General features: G+C 35.2%; 1 protein-coding gene across 1 annotated transcript; it reads right to left on the reverse strand.

The window, feature by feature from the left end:
- Positions 1-2,429: 2,429 nt before the first annotated feature.
- On the reverse strand, positions 2,430-21,341 carry LOC129270917 (DNA-directed RNA polymerases I, II, and III subunit RPABC1). The gene is made up of 8 exons (XM_064106905.1): positions 20,756-21,341; positions 14,320-14,408; positions 12,160-12,279; positions 10,622-10,703; positions 9,098-9,178; positions 7,117-7,175; positions 5,210-5,288; positions 2,430-3,546 (listed from the first exon to the last, which is right to left on the reverse strand). The coding sequence occupies exons 1-8, from the start codon at positions 20,810-20,812 to the stop codon at positions 3,481-3,483; spliced, it is 633 nt and encodes a 210-aa protein (XP_063962975.1). The 5' UTR covers positions 20,813-21,341; the 3' UTR covers positions 2,430-3,480.
- Between the last annotated feature and the right edge of the window lie 453 nt (positions 21,342-21,794).

Genomic DNA, 21,794 nt, shown 5'->3' on the forward strand with positions numbered 1-21,794 from the left:
GCTATACCATGCATGCTCCCAAGAGTTTCTATCTCAATACACCCGCCTATACAAGTTCGGGAATTGCTTATGTTTTTATTCTTTGATGTAGCTTATAGGGATTATGCAGTTACTATGCTCACCATGGTTAAGAGAAAAACTAATTGGACGAAATCGAAGCAAACGCTTGAATTTCAAGAACGGGGTCGGGATTCTTGAAACGATATATCCTCTTCCGTATTTCCTCAAAAACAAATTCTGTACGGAAAGCGACCCGCCTGTAAAAAGAAAGAAAGAAGGAAAGAAAGAAAGAACGAAAGAAAGAAGCGAAGACCTGAATAACAAAGACACAGCAATAAATCCAACTGATTTGCATATAACAATATCTTTAAAATACATAGAGGTCGTAGGTATTCCCGAATCTCTAAAATTTTGTAATGGAAGCTCATAAAAAGTCGTGAGCTGTAGATTATGAAATATGAATAAGATAAAAAAAATAGGGTATCTGACATAAGCAAAGTGACGGAGAGAGGCAGAAATAGACAGAGAGTAGAAAGACAGAGAGACTGAGCGAAAGAAAGAACCCATTGCAACTCTGTACGCAACGAAGTCACAAACTGTTCTTTTGTATTCTGTTACTATAGTATATGAAACCTATCATTTTTTCCTAATTATTCGTATAGGATGTAAGTTGTAAACCATGCGTAACCTAAACTGGAAAATTAGAATGGCCATTATTTTGACCTAATATGATAAGATCAAGAACTCCTCACTATATTCTAGAAAAGTTAAAAACTATGACATTCTGCATAATAGAAAAAAAATAGCGAATGTGTAACATAATCGGTCCTTATTTGTGTGATTACACCCCCGCGTTAAGTTCAGATTAAGCATACCTTCTAAAATATTTTAATTTAGTTTCACATTGATTTTTAATGAAATCCTTACGGTAAGTCGATTTTAATAAAAACAGAAAACTGAAGAAAGATATTGGTGATCGAAGGTTTGATGAAAATCTGTTATAGAATAACAGTTAGGAAATTTCAAAATTTTGATTTTGTGACATCAAAGACAAGTCACAGAAGGCATATCTTTTCATCCTCCCTTCAATAAGAAAAACAATTTTAATGTTCCATTATGAAATTAATAGAATTCATATTACATGATAAATGGGCAAATATGACGTCACAAATTAAAGAATTTAAAACTCACAACTCTCTTATGGATTTTTTAACATAACCTTCCCCAACGTTTTCTCTATTTTTCTTTGCTTTTTAAATCCCAACCTATTGCCGGGAGGTCATTTCTTCCGCAGAAAATTTGAAAAGCCCCACCCCAAAAAAAGGTTCCCCCTTAAAAAAAAATGGGGGGCACACTTGGGTTAAAGCAGTATATTACATTACAAATTTAATTATGGCTCTCAAGGGGGGGGGGGGATGGCACGGGTCGGCTGTGCCCCCTGGATCCGCAAGTACATTCATTGTTTACAGGAATGACTGATTGAATCCGATGAACGGGGCAATTATAAATCTAGAAGCGCATAAAAAACCTATAATGTATGTCTTAGCGCGTTATCAATAACCAGGTTATCATTAAAACTGTACTTGAATCACCCAATCGATTTACCCTTCTCATATTTTAAGTTTAAAATACAATATAGAACAAATACAAACAAGGGCAAGTCTTTTCCAGCACACAATATTAAAGTGCAATTGGTGTTACTTTTATTTCATAAACATTTAACATAAAAATTCAACCTCATGGCTTCCATTTTTTTATATTGATAAAAGCAACATCGTTCATGCAAGTAAATAATGCTAGTAAAAGAATCGCTTAAAGTTCTGTGCACATAATAACTATGGCAAGTTTCATCATCATCACCATCATCACCACCACCATCATCATCACCATCGTCATCACCATCATCATAATCATCACCACCACCACCACCACCATCATCATCACCATCATCATCACCATCATCATCACCACCACCATCATCATCACCATCATCATCATCACCATCACCATCATCATCATCATCACCATCACCATCATCACCATCACCATCATCGCCATCATCATCCCCATCATCACCACCACCATCATTATCATCACCATCATCATCATCATCATCACCATCACCACCACCACCACCATCATCATCACCATCATCATCACCACCACCATCAGCATCATCACCATCATCATCATCACCATCATCATCATCACCATCATCATCATCATCATCATCATCATCATCATCATCATCATCATCACCATCACCATCATCACCATCATCATCATCATCATCACCATCACCATCACCACCACCACCATCATCATCATCACCATCATCACCATCATCATCATCATCATAATCATCATCATCACCTCATTCACTGTCAGTGTCACAAATGCACAACAAATAAAATACAGATACCACAAGCTACATTTTATTACTTTTATTTACAAAATTTTAAACATGTATGAAGACTAGAAAGATGCTTGTAAGAGAATTAACACCCCTCATTAATCGAGCTGTCTTGGGACTGGCACTTATCTGTATATACATAACACATCCAGATATGAGAGAAATGTAGTGGGACACCATTTGAATGGACATTTATTGGGTATAGGGTCCACAGTTGTCAAATGTCTATTTCTTTGTGTTGCGAAAGATTTTTAATGTCATTTTGTTTACATGACATAATAATAATAGCAGTTTTAATACAGTGCACATGATACATCACATTATGATTATAACGTCTCCATGCACTTCCAAAGGACTTGGGACATTAACCAGGCTTTAGCTTGGTGGCCATAATTATTTACAGCGCATTCGCATTTCAAGAGGCAATAAAATGGAAAATTGCAAACATTTCTGTTTCTTTTCTGTACAAATAGAAGAAATGCAGCTGGTTAATTGAAGGCCAGATAAACGAGGTTTGACTTTATTTATATGCACAAAACAAGAGGAGGGGAGGGGGGTATTCTGATTCTGTTTGAGATTGACAATGTTAACAGTAATGCAAATGAAAGTTCAGAGGTGCATTGTTAGAAAACATTGTATTTACTATGTCTTGTGTATTATTTGAATGTATTTGAAAGCCATTGAAAACAAAATTTCCATGTTATGCATGCATTCATGGACCAGTGAAAATATCTAGTATCATTCTAATTACTTTCTAATAACGTTATCATGTTAAGCAGGGCCCGCTGGAAGAACAGTTTTCAGAACTGAAGTGGCTTCCCTGGGTAAAATATGACGTTATCATCATTATTATTTATTTTTACTTTCATTTTGCTAATTGCAATTACTCTGACAGAAAAAAGCAAGAAAAGAAGACTTACAATCTTAGAAATATGGCTTCTCTTAATGATTTCATCTTACTTTGAGGTCAAAGGTCGGGACATGCATGTATTCTTATCACATGATACTGTACAAACACTATTTACAGATAGATATAAAAAGGAACTGAAGGCAGAGATGAGTCTGTGTCATTGTACCAGTCTGTAGGAGATGTATCTTCCTGCCGTTTCACTGGGTCGGATTATCTTCACAACCTGGTAAAGAAAAAATATGTAAAATATCAACATAAACTCAATCATTTTTTTTTTAAATCTAGAAAAGACCATGCAATTCTTATCCCTCAATACACAATAAAACTTGATCAGGACAGATATAATATGTAACACACTGGGTAATTTCAGAAGTGAAACAGAGCCTACTGCAGCATTGCACATATTTGTTTCCTTTGTTTACGTAAATTGAAGTTTGTTTAATTGAAAGCATTTTGAAAACATCTAGTAGCCTCGACTCATGCGAACTTGACCGTTTTTGTTCATTTCTTCCTTTTACTTCACAACAGTGAGTATCAGAGCTGCCAACCTGAACAGGAACATTTCAGTATTATAAAAGCTGAAAATCTGTATTTTGGTAGGGAAATCAGTATTTTCAAAGAAATACCATAGGACAACACATAAAACTGAAACTTGAGAAATCAGTATTTTGCATGGAACCGTCAGTATTCTTCTAATTTTCAGTACTAAATACGGAAAATCCATACTACTTGGCAGCTCTGGAGTATCACTTGGAATTTTGATGTAATTGAACTTGCAAAGGACATGTCAACATATACCCTGTCAAGAACAATATTATTTCTACAAACTGCAGGGGCTATCATTGATATTATTTTCCTTGTATAACGGCATTCAGTTATTTTCTGATTTACTTTGTCATTTCGAGTCACCATAGCTTAATAATTTGAATGTAATCTAGAATTGGGGATTGTGGTATCCAATCACAAAATTGGGGTCTTCGAATCACATATCTTGAATAAAGCTAACTTTAAAGTGGGATAGGTTGCAGCTATTGTCTGAATCCATACAGGGATGTAAGTTATGTAACCTACGTATGATAATTATTGCAAAGTCACATTACTGTAAAGTCTGCATTAGTCAACATTCCATAAGTTGAATAGTCCCCCTATTGAAGTCAAAGATTATTTACAGACTAGAAAATGCAAATATACATGTGTTAATAACATTTCCTGAGTTGAATTTCAGTTCAATTACATATCTGAGGTCCCAAGAGATTTGAATTGTGCAGAATATAATGTATCATTATAATTTTCTAAATGCCAGGAACCTTCCTATACGATTGGTCAAGAATGACAATCTTCTGAAAATTAGATTTCCCCAATAATCATCAAAGGAAAAAAAAAGGATTTATTGAGAATGAATTAATCAATTAATTACTATAATAAATCAATAATATTGATACAGTGCTTTATCATAAAACTATTATTAAGCACTTAAGTAAAAACGTAGAAAGTGAAAGGAAAAAATGATTATTTGGTTTACACTTGAGGAGCTGCATATAATTACTTAATGAACAAATAGGCCTTAAAGATAGAATGAGATCTGTCTATTTTATCATATAGGTAGATTGTTCCAGAGTTAAGAAGATGCTAAATAAAAAGATCTGAAACCACAAGACTGGAACACTTAATAGTGTTTGTTCCCTGACTGCAAATTGTGGGAGGGTGCGTATTCTGTTATCAACTGTTGAAGATAGACCAGAGCTGATTTTTATCAAACATTGGAAGGTACCGTAAGCAAGACGATCTTAAAGTCAATTGTATCATTAACAGCACTAACTTTCTTGATGCATCGACTGACACAAATTGAAGAATAAGAGTAAAGAAAAGACAAATCCTTGACTTACCTGTCCTCTCTTGAGTCCAAAGTACCTTGCCACAGGATCCCCGACCTGTATCCTTGGTAACTGATGATCTTTGAGTTTACTGAGAGAAGAATGATTGGTCAAGGAAATTCCAGCAATCTATAGTGTTCCAATATCCTCAAAGAATAATTCATATAAAACCAATATGACAAGCTGCCAACATTAATTGTGAAAAAACATATTCTTCGCATCTCATTTTCAAGCCTAAACTCCTATTTGCTTTAACATATTGAAAAACATACCCTAAAACATCATTTTTTACAAATTTCAAAAATCCTACTTCTAGGGGGAAAATCCTATTTAGTGTCAATTTCCCCTTAAAAAATCTACTAAATAAGATAAAATCCTAATAATTGGTAGCTGTGATAATATATCTAAACAACTCATAAAGCTTTGCATATTGAGGATGAATAAAATTCATAATTTTTCCATCTCTCTTCATATTTGTGTGACACGCTATACTGCCAGCTGGCTATTACCCAGAATCATTCATGACGGTTTGAGCAACACCTTCTAGCTAAGCTCTCACGCAATAGTCATTGCTCAGCAACCTGCAAGTACGGTAGTTTCTGTCTCACAGCCTTCATGAAATTTATATCTTCCGTCTTCATGAATTTCCGTCTAAGACCCTATATGAATGGATACTTTGGTTTTAGATTGGTGGGGATTTTTTACCTGATTGCTAAGAAAGCATGAATGCTTGTAAGCAAGCAACCAGAGGACCGACGGCTTAAGGTCCTCTCCGAAGGACCTGGTAATGAGGATTAATGCCTTACCAAAGGGCACTAGCGCACCAAGTGGGAATCGAACCCGGGTCACCGGAATACGAACTTAGCTATTGCACCTTACTTGTGGAGGTAACTCACCCTATTGGAGCAAAAAGAACACAGAGCCACCTCCAGCCAGATCAACTCCTGGATCAACAGGGCCCACTAAGTTACACGATGGCTCTGCTCATGTGCACATACACCACGCAAAGAGGAAATGATACTGCAAAGGTTTTGAATTTCTACCCATCAATTGTGCGATAATATTAAACAAAAGTATTGGTCAATCTTAGTATGGTTGGTAGCAAGAATTGTCAAATTTCGGTAGTCATGGTGTTCCATTCACATATTCTAGCCTTAAAAATACGGGAATGATTTGCCACTAATATAATTAGACAGTCTCTATCATTAACAATTTTCAAAAAGGCATTAAAAACCCATCTCTTTCGTTGTTTGTAGATTTAAGCTTATATAATTCAATTTGATTGATTCACTGTATGAAAGTGATTTTGGCCTAAAAAGAAAAGTGCAGTATAACTATAAGTAATAATAATACATTACAGCTGGTCACATTTTTGTCATTCTTCGCTCTCTTTCAACAACTTCTGCAGACTGTCCAACTACTTCATCTTTTAAAAATATATTTGTTATTTTGCTCCTACTCTTCCTTCATTGATTATTCAATGTTAATGCCACACTCACATTGCAAAAACTGATTCCATTCTGACCAAATCTATCAAAATATTTATGCATGCTATATTGTTTTGACCAATGTAATTTTTTTGTTTGTATTAAAAGGTACAGTGCATACAATGCCTCTCAAATGAAAAATTCTGACATCGGTGCATTTGCATAGTTAAAATAGGTTGCATCAATTGCAACTGTTTGTGTGACTGGGTCCTAGCTGGAACGATGGTGCGCTCAAGATCACACCTTGACCATGGGTGCGCTTCCATGTAATATTTCGTCAGTAATTTTCACTGACTAACCTGCTCTCAGCCAATCAAATGCAAGGATTTGTAGTAGCTTATAACATCTGTCAGGCAAAATCAATGACAACAATTTTCAAGAAATGCTCTGCAGTACGGTCAAATCAACCAATGTAATATGAAAAAAGGATACTATCTACTGAGGAGCTCTGCCTTTTCATCCCCTGTCATCACGACATGCTCAGGAACAAACTATAAGAGAGAGATAGAGAACAATAGTAAAATATGAATATTCCTGTTCATAAAAACAAAATTCAAATACATTGTGTTAAAATGAAATACTGCATTATTTTGGTACCACAGTGAAAACCTCCAGAAAAAAAGTTATTTTATTTGGGTTAAACTTGTTAATTTTCATTTTTTTTAAATCATCATTTTTGGCAGAGTGAACCTTCTCTGCATGTAAAGTATCTATAAAAAATCTGATCATTTATCAAACAATTACTGGTTTTGCTATCTTGATTATCTTGCTCACAAAAATAAACAAGTGGAATGCCTCTGGCCGTCTCACCTGCATCACGCGATTCAATATAGCAGCAGTGCTGATTTTGAAAACTACTATAACTCGCACAAGATGTTCAGTGATACTTGGTTACTCTTATTTCCACGTTTTATGAACTAGACCAATACACTTATAGAGATATGATGGCAATTCAAAAAATACCCCCAACGTGGCCAAAGTTCTTTGACCTTACATGACCTTTGACCTTGATCATGTGACATGAAACTCGCACAGGATGTTCAGTGATACTTGATTACTATTATGTCCAAGTTTTATGAACTAGACCAACACACTTTCAAATTTATGGCTGTAATTCAACAAATACCCCAATTTGGCCAAAGTTCATTGACCCTAAATGACCTTTGACCTTGATCATGTGACCTGAAACTTGCACAGGATGTTCAGTAATACTTGATTACTATTATGTCCAAGTTTCATGAATCAGATCCATAAATTTTCAAAGTTATGATGGTAATTCAACAGATACCCCCAATTCGGCCAAAGTTCATTGACCCTAAATGACCTTTGACCTTGGTCATGTGACGTGAAACTCATGCAGGATGTTCAGTGATACTTGATTAACCTTATGTATAGGTTTCATGAACTAGGTCCATATATTTTCTAAGTTATGATGACATTTCAAAAACTTAACCTTAGGTTAAGATTTTGATGTTGATTCCCCCAACATGGTCTAAGTTCATTGACCCTAAATGACCTTTGACCTTAGTCATGTGACATGAAACTCAGGCAGGATGTTCAGTAATACTTGATTAACCTTATGGCCAAGTTTCATGAACTAGGTCCATATACTTTCTAAGTTATGCTGTCATTTCAAAAACTTAACCTCAGGTTAAGATTTGGTGTTGACGCCGCCGCCGCCGTCGGAAAAGCGGCGCCTATAGTCTCACTCTGCTATGCAGGTGAGACAAAAAAACTGAACCATATAAATGAACCTCACCCCTCATTTTTTTGGCTTAAAAATCATTTCTCACATTTTCTAGAACATGTGTAAACAACTTAGCTACCTCTTTTGCATACATGTACATGTATGTATCTAAGATTTATTGCCAATATGCCTCAATCCTAATGTACTAATTTTTTGTTTCATTATTGTATTGTAACCTTATAACTATTCTGTTGACACATGGGAAATAAATTTTTTGAACTGAGAGAAAATTAAAGCCACTGGAATGGATAAGAAAGGAGCAAAGTGTGACTTTCTTTGAGCTGCACTGTCCAAAATATTATTCATACAAAAATAAGTCCATTTCTATACGTTATTTTCAATACAGTTCACTGGAATTAAATTAAAAGAAAAAAAAAAAATATTTTTTTCTGTTATTGCCCTTTAATAATGTACAACATATAGGTAAGTGGATGAATATACTGTACCTTGCATTAATATTATCCCTAGAGAACAGAAACTCTCATTTAGTCATATAAAATTGTGTCTTTTGCAGCTCAGCTAGATCTCTTGGTGTAAAAGTAATAGACAGAATCTGCACAACAATCCACACATACTAAATTTGAATCATTTGATTAGCTTTTCCACAACTATTAGAATTTTGCATTTGTTCACAGGTATTGATGTTACGATATCAAAGTGACTCACATCATGTTCCGTAATGTTGATGAGAAGTTCAGCTTCTAGGAATTGTTCTAGGATGTACTTGGGTGCCATGTCTCCAAGACTCTGTAAAGAAAAATATTCAATTTTCAGGGTAAAAAAATTAATATTACAACATATGTAAACACTTCAAATTCATTAATTAATCTGAATGTTTATGGATTATTATTTTTCAATTAGAACACTTTTTTTCTTGGGGGGGGGGGTAGAAGAGTTGTTCTCTCATATGACCAAGGTCCCATTGCTACAAAGAGTGGTGTTTGATAGTTAAAGATGCAGTAAATTGTAACAATTTCTGCAACGGGCTGGGGGAGGGGTCGTTTTGTTTTCCTAAGTTTTAAAGCACGTACAAACACATAGCGCCATCTCGAGTCCTCAACTTCTCATACCTAGCCAGTTTCATGACCCATAATGCTAGTGTAGCTACTAATATAGACCCACTTGAATAATAACATGTTAATTAACTACCAAATACATTTATTCTGCTAAAATTATGTTACCAAGTAGGAAAACAATTACTTTTCCTCTCAAAACAGGTTAGTTTCTCTATACATATACAATTATAGGTCAATTCATTCGGTGTAGTATTAGTAGTTATAATCTTAAAAGCTGGGGTAATAATAATAGCAGGGCCCGGTGGGAAAAGAGTTTTCAGAATTGAAGCGGCTTCCCTGGGTAAATATACCTATATTATTATTATTATATTCAATGATATACCACACACAGTTCACTCCCTTTTTAAGAGCAACTAGATGTTGCATGTGGTAAATAGCCCATCATGTGGGATGGTACCAGGCAAAAATTTATTTTGTTATTTCCAGGGGCTTCTTATCACAACAGACTGCCTAAATCTACAGAATTGGATAAGCTTGAACAGTGAGGCAAACGGGGGTTTTCCAAAGCTCCTTTGGGCATTTGACTGGCGAAATTACCCCAAGCCCCCTGCCTCCTCCCCGAGGTAATTTTTTCCCTGGACAACAGTATGTGGAAACACCTTTAACTTTAAGTCAGATTTATCTCTTTGCGAAACACCCCAATAATATGCCACCTATAATGTAATGCACACATTCAAAGCAACAAGATTTGTAAGCATCATTGAATGACCAATCAAAGACACCAGATAGAATTAGTTAAACACTTTGGCCCCTATTCTCAAAAGATGTTTCAATTGTACCATGTACAAAACCATGGACTATGCAGATTTTTAAACATAATTACGCTTATTTCATCGCGTACACAAAGTTAAATTCATTTAAGTGCACGATTTCGGCAAAGTACGCTTAAAATGAAGCGAGTTAATGAAATAACTCTGCATAGTCCATGGTTTTGTACCATGGTACAATTGAAACCTCTTTTGAGAATACAGGCCTTTGATTATTAAAGGCAAATTACTAGCGTTTTGCTTCCATTCTTTATATCTCTCATAAACTCTACGAATATCATGACTTTCCACTTCAAAAATAATTCCTCTCCCTGATTCTCAATATCTAGTTTAGGACTGGTTCTTACTGTTTTAGCTGATGGTGTCATCCTTTCCTGAACGACAATGATAGCTCTTGTGATGTTCTCTTCTTGCATCCTCTGGCAATACCTGACATGGCAGAAAATAAATATCAATATGAATACTCAAAACTTTTACACAAAACTTTAAAATATGCAATTTTGCTCTCTTACCAAACACTTTTTTTCGACATTATTTTGGAAGCCGATTTATGCAAAATAACACAAGATATATCTACAAAAGGGCACCTTTAAATGTTAAAATACTCACATTGGCGTCTAGAAAATATATCCATGAATTGAAAGTGTCAATGTATTAAATCACTAAATGTGAGAAAGCGTGTCATTTATTGAAATTGCCGGAGGCATGCACCTAGCAGAAGATCACAAGCGTAGAAAATATGCCAGAGAGAACAAATTGGGGCTCCATGAAATATCTGACCAATCAGACCACACTTCCGATTTCGTCACTCTGTTTATTTACTACTCATTGACCTGTCTACTGATCTACTGTATACAGGTAAGCTAAAACTGTGAGATAAATATTCATACAATTTATTCTGATTTTGTTACTTGTATGTGTAAATGCAGCAAAGACTTTATGAAAAATTTGGTAAGAAATCACAGTCTCTTCAACCTCACTTTGCAATTTTTGTATACTCCATGTTAAAATATCTAATTTTGACATTCATCTCTTCTGCCGTAATATCAACTGACAGAAATGCACGGACAACTTCACTTATTTCTGAAGAATATGCACTCCTTAATGCTTCATTTATGTAAGTAATAATTCTGCAAAGCACTTTCTTTCTGCTTCTGGCAAAAGAAAAACTTCAATATGGCTAGGATTACAAGTGATTTGATGTAGAGTTATACAGTGCGTCCCACAAAAAACGAAACCGAGATTTATCGATGATTTATCTCAACTTGATCACAAACACAATAGACAAATGACCTACTATTGTAAAGCTTAGAATCTCCTCTTTCATATGATATTACTTAGATTATTTTTCATTCATGCAAGAGTGAGCAAAAACAATTTGAAGAGGGGATACCAAAAATTCATTTGGCGGGCTGTATCTGGGTTTCAAAAAGAAAACCACATTTGTAAAAAGTTCAATATCTGCTCTTTAATTTGATACCTCAATTACAGAAAATGGTCAAGAAATAACAAAGTTCTGGTTATTTGAAATAGGGCTTGAATTTCAATAATTTCATAAAATGAAGAGGTTTTACAGGCTAGCGTTAAAAAAAAAAGTCTTATCCAACAATGGTTATCAGATGGGTGTGGGTTCAAAACCAAGCCATGGCATGTTTTCCTTCAGCAAGAAATTTATCCACATTGTACTGCACTCAACCAAGGTGAGGTGAATGGCCAGCCAGAAAGATTAGGTCCTTGAATGTACTAAAAGCTGAAGGCAGCTCAAGCTAAACCTGTGTTAATGATAATAGTGCAGCTCAGAATAGATTATTTCTAGGTAGATGGCACTATATAAAAGCTTATTATTATTAATATTTTGAAATAGTATTGCATGATGCAAACTTACGCTTTGATGGTCTTCATGCCAACTTTTTTCTCCTCTGGGAAGAAAACGAACATCTGATCCGTCGGGTCATCGTTGTGAGCAACTAGCACTGTCAAATCTTTGCGGCTCGGCCTGTTCTCACTGCACAATTCAATAAACAAACCAAGATTTTGACAGTTCAGTTAAACTTGCAACACATCCCCAATGGTAGAAAATTGCACTCTGAATACACTTAGTCTATTAGCCAGTTCAAAGGATCATTAGATGAGAAGATTTAAAGGTGAAAGAAAGTAGTTGTAACAAACAATTATTTCATGAGAAAGTCTTTAAATCCAAGGTTAATTGCCACCATATAGATCTAGATCTGGTACATAAACCTATCTTTGTGAAATCATGAAATCAATAGCTTGAATACTGATAATTATGATGATCACTTACACAAAGAGGCATATGTGGGACAGTGCATTAATATTGCTTGGAAAAATACCCCACATTTAATGGAATTCCGTGCTTATTTTGCTTATTTCTCAGCAATTACACAGTTTTCCCCCAGAGCCATTTGGCACATACTTTTTATTCATACATACAAACACTTGGGTGGTTATGTTATTGGATTACGTTCGAATTCATTTTGAGATCATTACCACTACTGGCATTTATCTTTAAACTAACAATACAATAGGGTCTAAAAAGTGTTTAATCCAATACTGGTCGGGCGAGCCATGCTTCTAATCTGTACTGAAGAGAGCAATGCATATCAAACAGAGAAGCAGATACATATATAGTGGAAACTGGAAAGTGTGAATTTGGAGAACAAAAAGTTATGAATTTTCAAAATAATAAAAAGTGATAAAACTGCATCTATGGGGATTTCGGATACTGGTAGGTATCTCTATTTGTTACAATATCTTACACAAAATTATTAATATGTCAGTATTAATGCTCTCTATGTTATATATTTGATTACAGCCCAAAGGGTAAGGGTATTTGAGAGAAAAATTCTTGGAGACTGTGTACATGAAAAAAGTTGTACTACTTGTCCTCTAATCCCCAAATTACAAACTTACATTAGCAATCTCATGTTTGAAAGTTCATTAGAAAAAAAAACACAGTTTGCAAGAATTAATGCTCATCAGGAAACAAAAGTGTAAGATTTAGAAAGGAACTCTACATATTTTCACAATATTTGTCATGCATGCAATTTTATAAATAAGGAACATTAATTTTCTTCAAGTTTTGGGGATATCAATTCTTTTTCAAAGAGACTTTTAAAGAACTATGAGAGTTTGAAAAGCAAATATTGCTCAAGATTCAGTAGATGTTCAAACAGGCAAACTAAACCCTTGGCAGTTAGCAATATTAAAGAAAGGCTCTCATTTCTTTGCATGATCTTTCATTAAGGGGGGGAAAGCGTCATACAATACTGTTTAAACAGGACACCATTGCATAACTTTGCCATATAATGGTAAAAAACAACAAAAAGCAGCTAAATCAGAATCAAGGATTTCAGGGATTACCACTGGATGGCAAAGTAACTATAACTTTTATGCAACAGGGCCCTGGTGGGTGTTTCATAAAGTTGTTCAAAGTTAAGAGCGACTGGTAAACCTTTCTTGTGGTAAATGGTATATTCATTGGCGATGATTAAGCATGTAAAAAAGGTTCACAAGTCGCTCTTAACTTACGAACAGCTTTATGAAACGGCCACCAGGTATAAGATTTCCATTGCTCATTGTGAAGGTAAAAAAAGAAAAATAGTTTTTTGCAAGGTGTGCACTCTTTATCAATGGTACACACTACTCTACCTGATGATAATAAGTGAGCATTTGACCTTTAGTTTAAGTTACACATGAATGCCAGCTGTTGCAATGACCTCAAAATGACTTTAAACATAATCCAATAAAATTATCCCCCAAGTGTTTGTATGTAATTAATATGTGCCAAATGATTCTACAAAATGAATTTATACTGCTCAGAAATGAGCAAAATAAGTGTGAAATTCTAGCCAGGTGGCAGGTTTTATTTTAAATTTAGATTTCATGATTTCACGATTTCATGATTTTAAAGACTTTCCCATTACACCACTGTTAGCTGTAACAACATTAATGTAGCTTCTAAAATTAATTCACAACTAATTTATAACTATTTTACAACTAATTGTAGTTGAACTATTGAATTTACCTTGGTTTATCTCCAAATTGTTCCTTGAATTGTTCAAGAGTCTGGTCCAATTCCTCCTGGGTTACCAGGTATCCCCTGTCATGGCAAAGCTGTTGTATGCACAAAGAAAATAAAATTAATGGAATCATGATAATTGGGCACTAAAAGACTTTTGTAGCCTAATTTGCTAAAAAGGGCATTTGGCCATTAAACATTAAACTAATTTCTGCTAAATCACATTTCATGATATTTATCGGCTGATGCAAGTATTTTACGATTCATGATATTTTCGACCGATGCAAGTATTAAAAAAAATCTAAGTTGGCACTGCTCATGATATTGTCGCCCTCTATACGCATCTTGTATCTAGGCTACGATAACAAAGACGGCAAGATGGCGACAATAACAGACTGAGTATTAAGTTCTTAAAGGGATGGTCCGGGCTGAAAATATTTATATCTTAATACATGTAGTATTGCATCTAATACGTGATTAAAAATAATTATTATAATAATAATTATTTATAATCACGTATTAGATGCAATACTATAGTATAGAGAACAGGACAATAATCGTTAATAACTTCAAATAGTATTCCATCTATTTCCGCAAGTAATGCGTCCTTGAAGGGTTCACAAATGCTTCCGGAATCACTATGATGTCATAGAGAAGAGGACAATTTAACGTAAATAACTTCAAATAGTATTGCGTCTATTTCCGCAAGTAATGCGTGTACTGCAATGGCATCGCGTCCCAGGCTCCATGGAGAGTAAGCCTACGTCAGTAAATGACTTTTACTCTCCAGGAGCCAGGCTAGTTTATTCCCACCCATGGGTGCATCTCTGCCGCCGTGTACAGGAAAATTGAAGGCACGGCGCATTCAACAATGCAACAAATTCCCGCAAATTTAATAAGAAGATTTACAGAATGAAGTCCTCCTACGAAACTTACCAAACGATGTGTCAATTCTTCCTAATATGATGAATATCCCTCAAATAGCGTCATTTAAGCATTTTTTTCTTCTCATTGACAAAATACGGAGCAACCTTGCCAGTTCTCAAATTTTTTGTTTAATGAGCGAAAGAGGGCGCGCGATTTATCTTCATATCAAAGACACTACTACAAGGGAAAGACTAGACACAAAAACTATCTTACACGTAAATCGATGCAAAGCGTTACGCGAAGTCAGCAAAGTGTCCAATCTTTTTACTGTACAGACTTTGGTGGAACGTTAATTGACAAACGAACGGTAGCACTTGTGGGGATTTGTTCAAGGTACGTAGAATTTTCTATATTTTTTGTTTAATTTGTCATCGCTTTGAATATTTTCCAAAAAGTTATTGTCAGCAAAAGAAAAAAAAAAGTATGTTTTTTAAGTTATTGCATTTATGGGTGTCTCTATTTTATCAAACAATCATTGGAATTGCGCATACAATGAATCAAGAATCTAGTTTTAAAAATACCGACAAGCTGAATTAAGGTTGTGAACTGTAAAAGCGCCACCAACGACCTTCATTTTATTTCCGTGGAAGAGACATGCGAAGCCACTTTCCAGGCCAAGGTAAGCGATTTTGCTCTTTTTTGCGATCACATGCGATGTTTTGAAATCATCCGTGAATAATACGTGTGAGGAAAAAGATACTGGCCCAAAATCACCAATTTTGAGGATAACCGGAGAATGGACACGGAGTGAAATACGGGTGTAGAGTAAGATATTAAGTCATTCATATCCCTCGTTATATTTTATTTCTTTAATTTTTACGATAACCATGATTGCCATCCCACCTTTTACACTCATGGGTTCAATGCATCTCGGGTGCGAAGGATTCATATGCACATGGTGCACGCGAATCTTTCACACCCTTTTTACTAAAATAACTATGCCATTACAGTTTACCTAAAGTTTCTAATTGTGCTATGACACTTACCGAACCATATGGATCGTTTGTTGACTTCTCTTTGCTGTTTTTTTAAGAAAAAAAAAAGCATTTTCTCGTGATCTTCACGTAGATGCCGCCGGATCATCGTGGATATCAACTTTTGCCTAAAGAGGGCGTGCAATATTATTAACAAGACGTTTGTTTACGGTTCTGCAGCTTGTACTGCTAGCTGCATTTTAGACGCTTAGCATTATTTTCCTCTTTCTGTTTTTTTTTTTTTTTTTGCTGTCAAGCGGTATTTTCTATTGTAACGCCATCAGCAATGATGAAATGTAAAGAGTCGCCTTGAAATGAAGAAAAATTGTGTCACATTAATTCGTTAGTCTGTTTCCTATTTTTTTGCTCTTTTTCTTCTTCCTCATCTATGATCAAAGGTGAATACCTTTTTTTGATATCTGTTCTAAAAGCTGGACATTTTAAATATTTTGTTCAAATAAATAAATCAACAGGATAGTAATCAAAATGCGATAGAGCTGCCCGAGCTGAAAATTCTGATACAAGGACTTGAAAATAAAACATGCTGAGCACTTTTTATAACCATGATGAGGAGACCTATATATATATATATATATATATATATATAGGTAGGTAAGTAGGGGAAGGCGGGGTAAGTTGAGCATAGGGGCAAGTTGAGCCACCACCCCCAGGCCAATAATGAATGAGTCAGACATTATGGCGGTGTCATTTATTGATGACCCATTACATAACCCTTAACCCCACCACATTTTTTTCAACTTTGAAACAAAAAGTACTTTTTTAGAGGGAAAAATACAAATTTCAGCCAAAAAAGTAAAAACGGGTGTGAAATAAATAAGTGTTTTTTACACACACATGTCTTTACATATAAAAAGACATAAGAACAACATTGTCAGTCCAGGTATGGATCTTCATTCTTGTCACAATCTTTTACATGATGGATGCATAAGAAATGTGTGGATGCGAAATTATCGCATTAAGTTTGGACTGGGGTAAGTTGAGCCAGCCAACATGAGGCAAGTTGAGCCATGGTAATTCTTATGGTAATGTAAATAAAAAACAATCAAACCCTTAAAAAGCCATCGATATGCAGGCAGAAAAGAGCAAATTCACATGACAGTTCTTTTACTTTTAGAGAATGTTAGTATTTATAGAGAATTAGCAAGTGAAAAGACTTTAAATAAAAAATTGAAATGCAGGTTCTTCCCGCATACATTTTGTACATAGGTTTTGTGGCTCAACTTACCCTAGAAGGTGGCACAACTTACCCCACAGATGGGGCAAGTTGTGCCACTTGACATCGTTTTTTTCAAAGGTCACAACAACTTTCAGTGTGGTGGTAGAACGTTGTATATAGGTGAAAAAGATTTCCCAAGAATCATATTTAAAGGCAAGGTACTTATTTCTACAATATTATTAGTCATATCAATTCTATCATGCAAAATGCAAAAAGTGTCACAACTTACCCCGCCCTCCCCTATATAGTGATATACTGCAATATCTAATAGTGCTCGACTGTGTAGGAGCTGAGTATAAATAATTTATTGGTTGGATTGCTTAACTAAGCTAGTCGTACAGACTGTTTCACCCTAAGGCTCATCAGCTCATCAGAGTCGCTGATGAGCCTTAGGGTGAAACAGTCTGTACAACTAGCTTAGTTAAGCAATCCAACCAATAAATTATTCATATATATATATATATGTATATGAAATAAGCTAACACGAAAAAAAGACGTTTTGGGGACTGTTAAATAAGAATTCATGAGTGGGATAGGTAATCTATTCTATTCTTGTTCGTTTTCTATTATTATTTGTGTGTTGTGTTTATTTTTCTTGAAGCACCAAAAGGTGGACATGTCCGATAAAATATATTAACGAAGTCATGCACCATTATTATCATAAGCTAACGGATCAAAATGCGAGCGTGAAACGTGAGCTTCTTTTTTTCTTAATTCAGTCTTAACGATATTTTTTATCATATTTTAAAGGTGAATCTCATGATTCAAAATGATAAATGCTTGTCGCACGGGCAGAAATAGCGGGACCAACATTTATTTTCAATATTCCGAACTGCATTCTGGACGTTGTATAAGCACCTTTGTATGACAATTAAAAGGGTAGGCCTATTTACCTTACAAATTATGCGAGCGCTGAACTTTTGGACATTTAAACCTCAACAAATGGACATTCTAAGCATTTTTAAAATATGAACATCATAACTGTCACTTACAAAAATGATGCCAGCGCGAAGCTCGCACTTATAATTTTTGATATTGATGACAGGACTGTATCTAAATGAAAAATAATGCGAGGGCATTTGCGCTTAAGATTTAAATTTGGGATTTGAAAAGTCCGACAGATTACCTATACTTTTAAAAAAGGAATGACATCCAGAATTCAAGCGCAAAGCGCCAGTAGATTTATGTTGAAGTTAGACCTAGAACAGGGACGTTGAACCTTTATAATCATGAAAAAGATGGTATTTTTATAAATAAAACATGGAAGTCTAATTTTGTTTTAGTGTTAATATTCAGATCTTCAAACTTGACATTTTCCTATCCCCTTCATCATTCTCTCTCTCTCTCCCTTTCCCGCCCCCTCCATTCCCTTTCTCGCTTTTCCTTTCCCTTCTTTTCTTTCCTTTCTCCCTCCCCTACTGTTTTCTCGCTCTTTCCATTTTTCTTTTCCCCTCCCTTTCCCTTTTCTTTTCCCTCTTCCTTTCCTTTGTTTTCTTTCTATTTTATGGTCTCCTTTTCCCTCTCTCTCCTCTACCTTTCCCCCTCCCCTTTTCCTTTCCCTTTCCCTCTCCTTTTTTGTGCAAACATTAACACGAAAATCTTGCTTCCTACACACACACACACACACAAACGCCCGCAATCTAACACACGTAATGCGAAACAATCGGGACTTTATCATTTTGTTCATATATATATATATGTATGTATATTTTCATCTATTTAAAGCTTTGAAAATTAATAAACAACGATTCCATAGGCGAAATCTCAATGATCATTAGGAAGGTACTTTACCCATTTTCATTTTATGTCATTGTGATTATTCCATACTAAGGCAACATATTTTGGATATAAAAATACGTGAAGGAAATGTTCCTCTAGCTTCTGTTTTATACTTTAACAGAAAACATTTTGTTCAACCAAATTATGATTTGTATTTCCAAGTTCCATGTAGTATTTTCAGTGGAAAATCTCTTAAAGGTCAAGTGCACCCCAGAAAAAAAATGTTTGAATAAATAGAGAATTATGAAACAAGACTAACGCTGAAAACTTCATCAAAATCGGATGTAAAATAAGAAAGTTATGACATATTAAAGTTTCGCTTATTTATCACAAAACAGTTACATGCACAATTCATTGATATCTAAATGAGAGAGTCAATAATGTCACTCACTATTTATCTTTTATTGTTCGAATTATACAATATTTCAATTCTCACGACTTTGACCAAATAGGACCTTCTTTAAGTATATACATGAGATGCAACCTGTTGATTTTTGGTACAATTTCCTATTATGCGCCGACGACTTGAATCGAGAATGTTCGATAGGAAAAATTCGCATTTCGATTTTTGTTTGCGTAATTTCCACCGCAGTATGAAGGATGACTAAGGACGGACCGAGCGAAGTATCCTGGTTGAGATTTGGAGGTAAGCGATAAAAACACCTTTATCAATAATTTCTAATTCATTTTTAAAATGAACTAGGGCCTAAATCATACGATCAAGATTAACATAGTGGAAAAATATTGAAAGATTTGGCGTTTCATAGTCCCTCACATTCGTGTGATGAATGAAAACGTCAAAATGCACTATGAAATCACATGCGTTGTGCGAGGTTAGTATACTATAACTAACCTCGCATGTTGTGTGAGTGCACCTTTTATGACTCGATCGGAATATCCGATCTGGTTCACTGTCCCGATGTTCGGGTAGGTGGAGCGTAGTGTAGCGGTAGTAAAGTGGAGTGGAGCCTGCACGAATATCGCCTCAGGTACCCACAGGCAGGATGGTTGCAGTGAACAAGTGGCATATACTAACCTCGCAATACGTGCGAGTGGTTTATTCCCATGCCCATGTAACCCATGGAACTCCCGCCCGCGCAGTAAGAGCCCAGGAGCTTACCGTGTATTTGACCATACTTACGGGACTAGGGTGATTTATGGTCTAAATATTTCTCCAAATGAATTGTGAAAACAGAAATTATGCACTTATGACGATTATATGGATGAAGGTCTAACGAGTGGCAGTTTCCTGACATCTGGGCACAGACTGGAACCTCAAAAAACGAAAAGTTCTCTCCTTCTACCCCCGTCTCTCACGACCCTTTTCTAAACAGGAATAAAGAAGAAAACTGTCAGAGCTAATAACATGAACCTAACGTCAGCTAAAACCGCTACTGCGCTAGATTAGACTCGTAGAGCCGTTATAATTATTTGTCCCCTAGTTTAGCCAACCTCAAATCCAACGCGTGGGACTGAACAAATAATTTCAAGAATATCATCTAATGATTGATGCACGTGTACTTACCTGCATAATTGTTTTACGAACTCTCCAAAGTCTGTATGTTTCGGCTTCATCATTCATGATCAAAAGGATAGGTTATTTGCAAAACGTTCACTAAAAAACCCCGATTCTAAAGAATTTCCAAAATTATGTTACGATTTCCACACGCTTTTGCATGCTATGGTATCATTGAGATAAAAATTCCACAATGAAAAAATTGAAGGACAATGCAACGTAGTCGTAGTCGTAGAGATCTCTCAATGTCGTGTTATATTTGGTTTCGTAGAAATCGAAAATTCGGGAATTTTTGTTCTTTTGCTTATTTTTCAACATCCTCATCAGAAATACAGAAATACAAATCAATGATTAAAAAAATGAGCTTACAGTTGTAAAATGGTGATATATCCATACGAAAATATATGATAAACTCGTATCATTTCTCAAAAGAACGAATTGAAAACATTTAGAAAGCATAAATAACTGAGTTTATGCTTGAAAAAACGATAAAATCGTTGTCTGGTTCATTACAAAAAAACATATCTGAAAGTAAGGTTACATATAAATTCAGAAAGAAAAGTTATGTACCCTCTCTCGTTTCAGTTCCTCCGCTGTTCGGAGATCGGCAGGTATCACTGCAAAAGTTACCGTATCTTAAATGTATCAAATGTATCAAAAAAGAAAAATCGATTCGATCAGAACTGGAAGTCTAATTATAAAACAAAGATCAACCCTTATCATTCTAAAGTGCTGTAATTGCACCACTGATCACTTTCCTTCTGTAGGTCTGGAAGCGCCCCTCCCCTGAAACCCCACCCCTTCCTCTACGTAATCTATAATGCCCGACTATCTGTCTGGGAATGATATTGTTCAACTTGCTTCAAGCTCTTAAAGGGTAATCCAAGCTTGGTCATAAAATATTGTGTTGACAAAGAGAAAACTAAGAAAAACAGAATGATGAAGGTTTGAAGGAAATCGGACAAGCAATAAGAAATTAAGTTATAGCTGCTTTAAAAATAAGATCCCTTAGAATATGTAATTTTTAAATTGGCAACTGGGTAAGTAA

This window comes from Lytechinus pictus, chromosome 11, assembly GCF_037042905.1.
Source record: "Lytechinus pictus isolate F3 Inbred chromosome 11, Lp3.0, whole genome shotgun sequence".
Taxonomy (NCBI): Eukaryota; Metazoa; Echinodermata; class Echinoidea; order Temnopleuroida; family Toxopneustidae; genus Lytechinus; species Lytechinus pictus.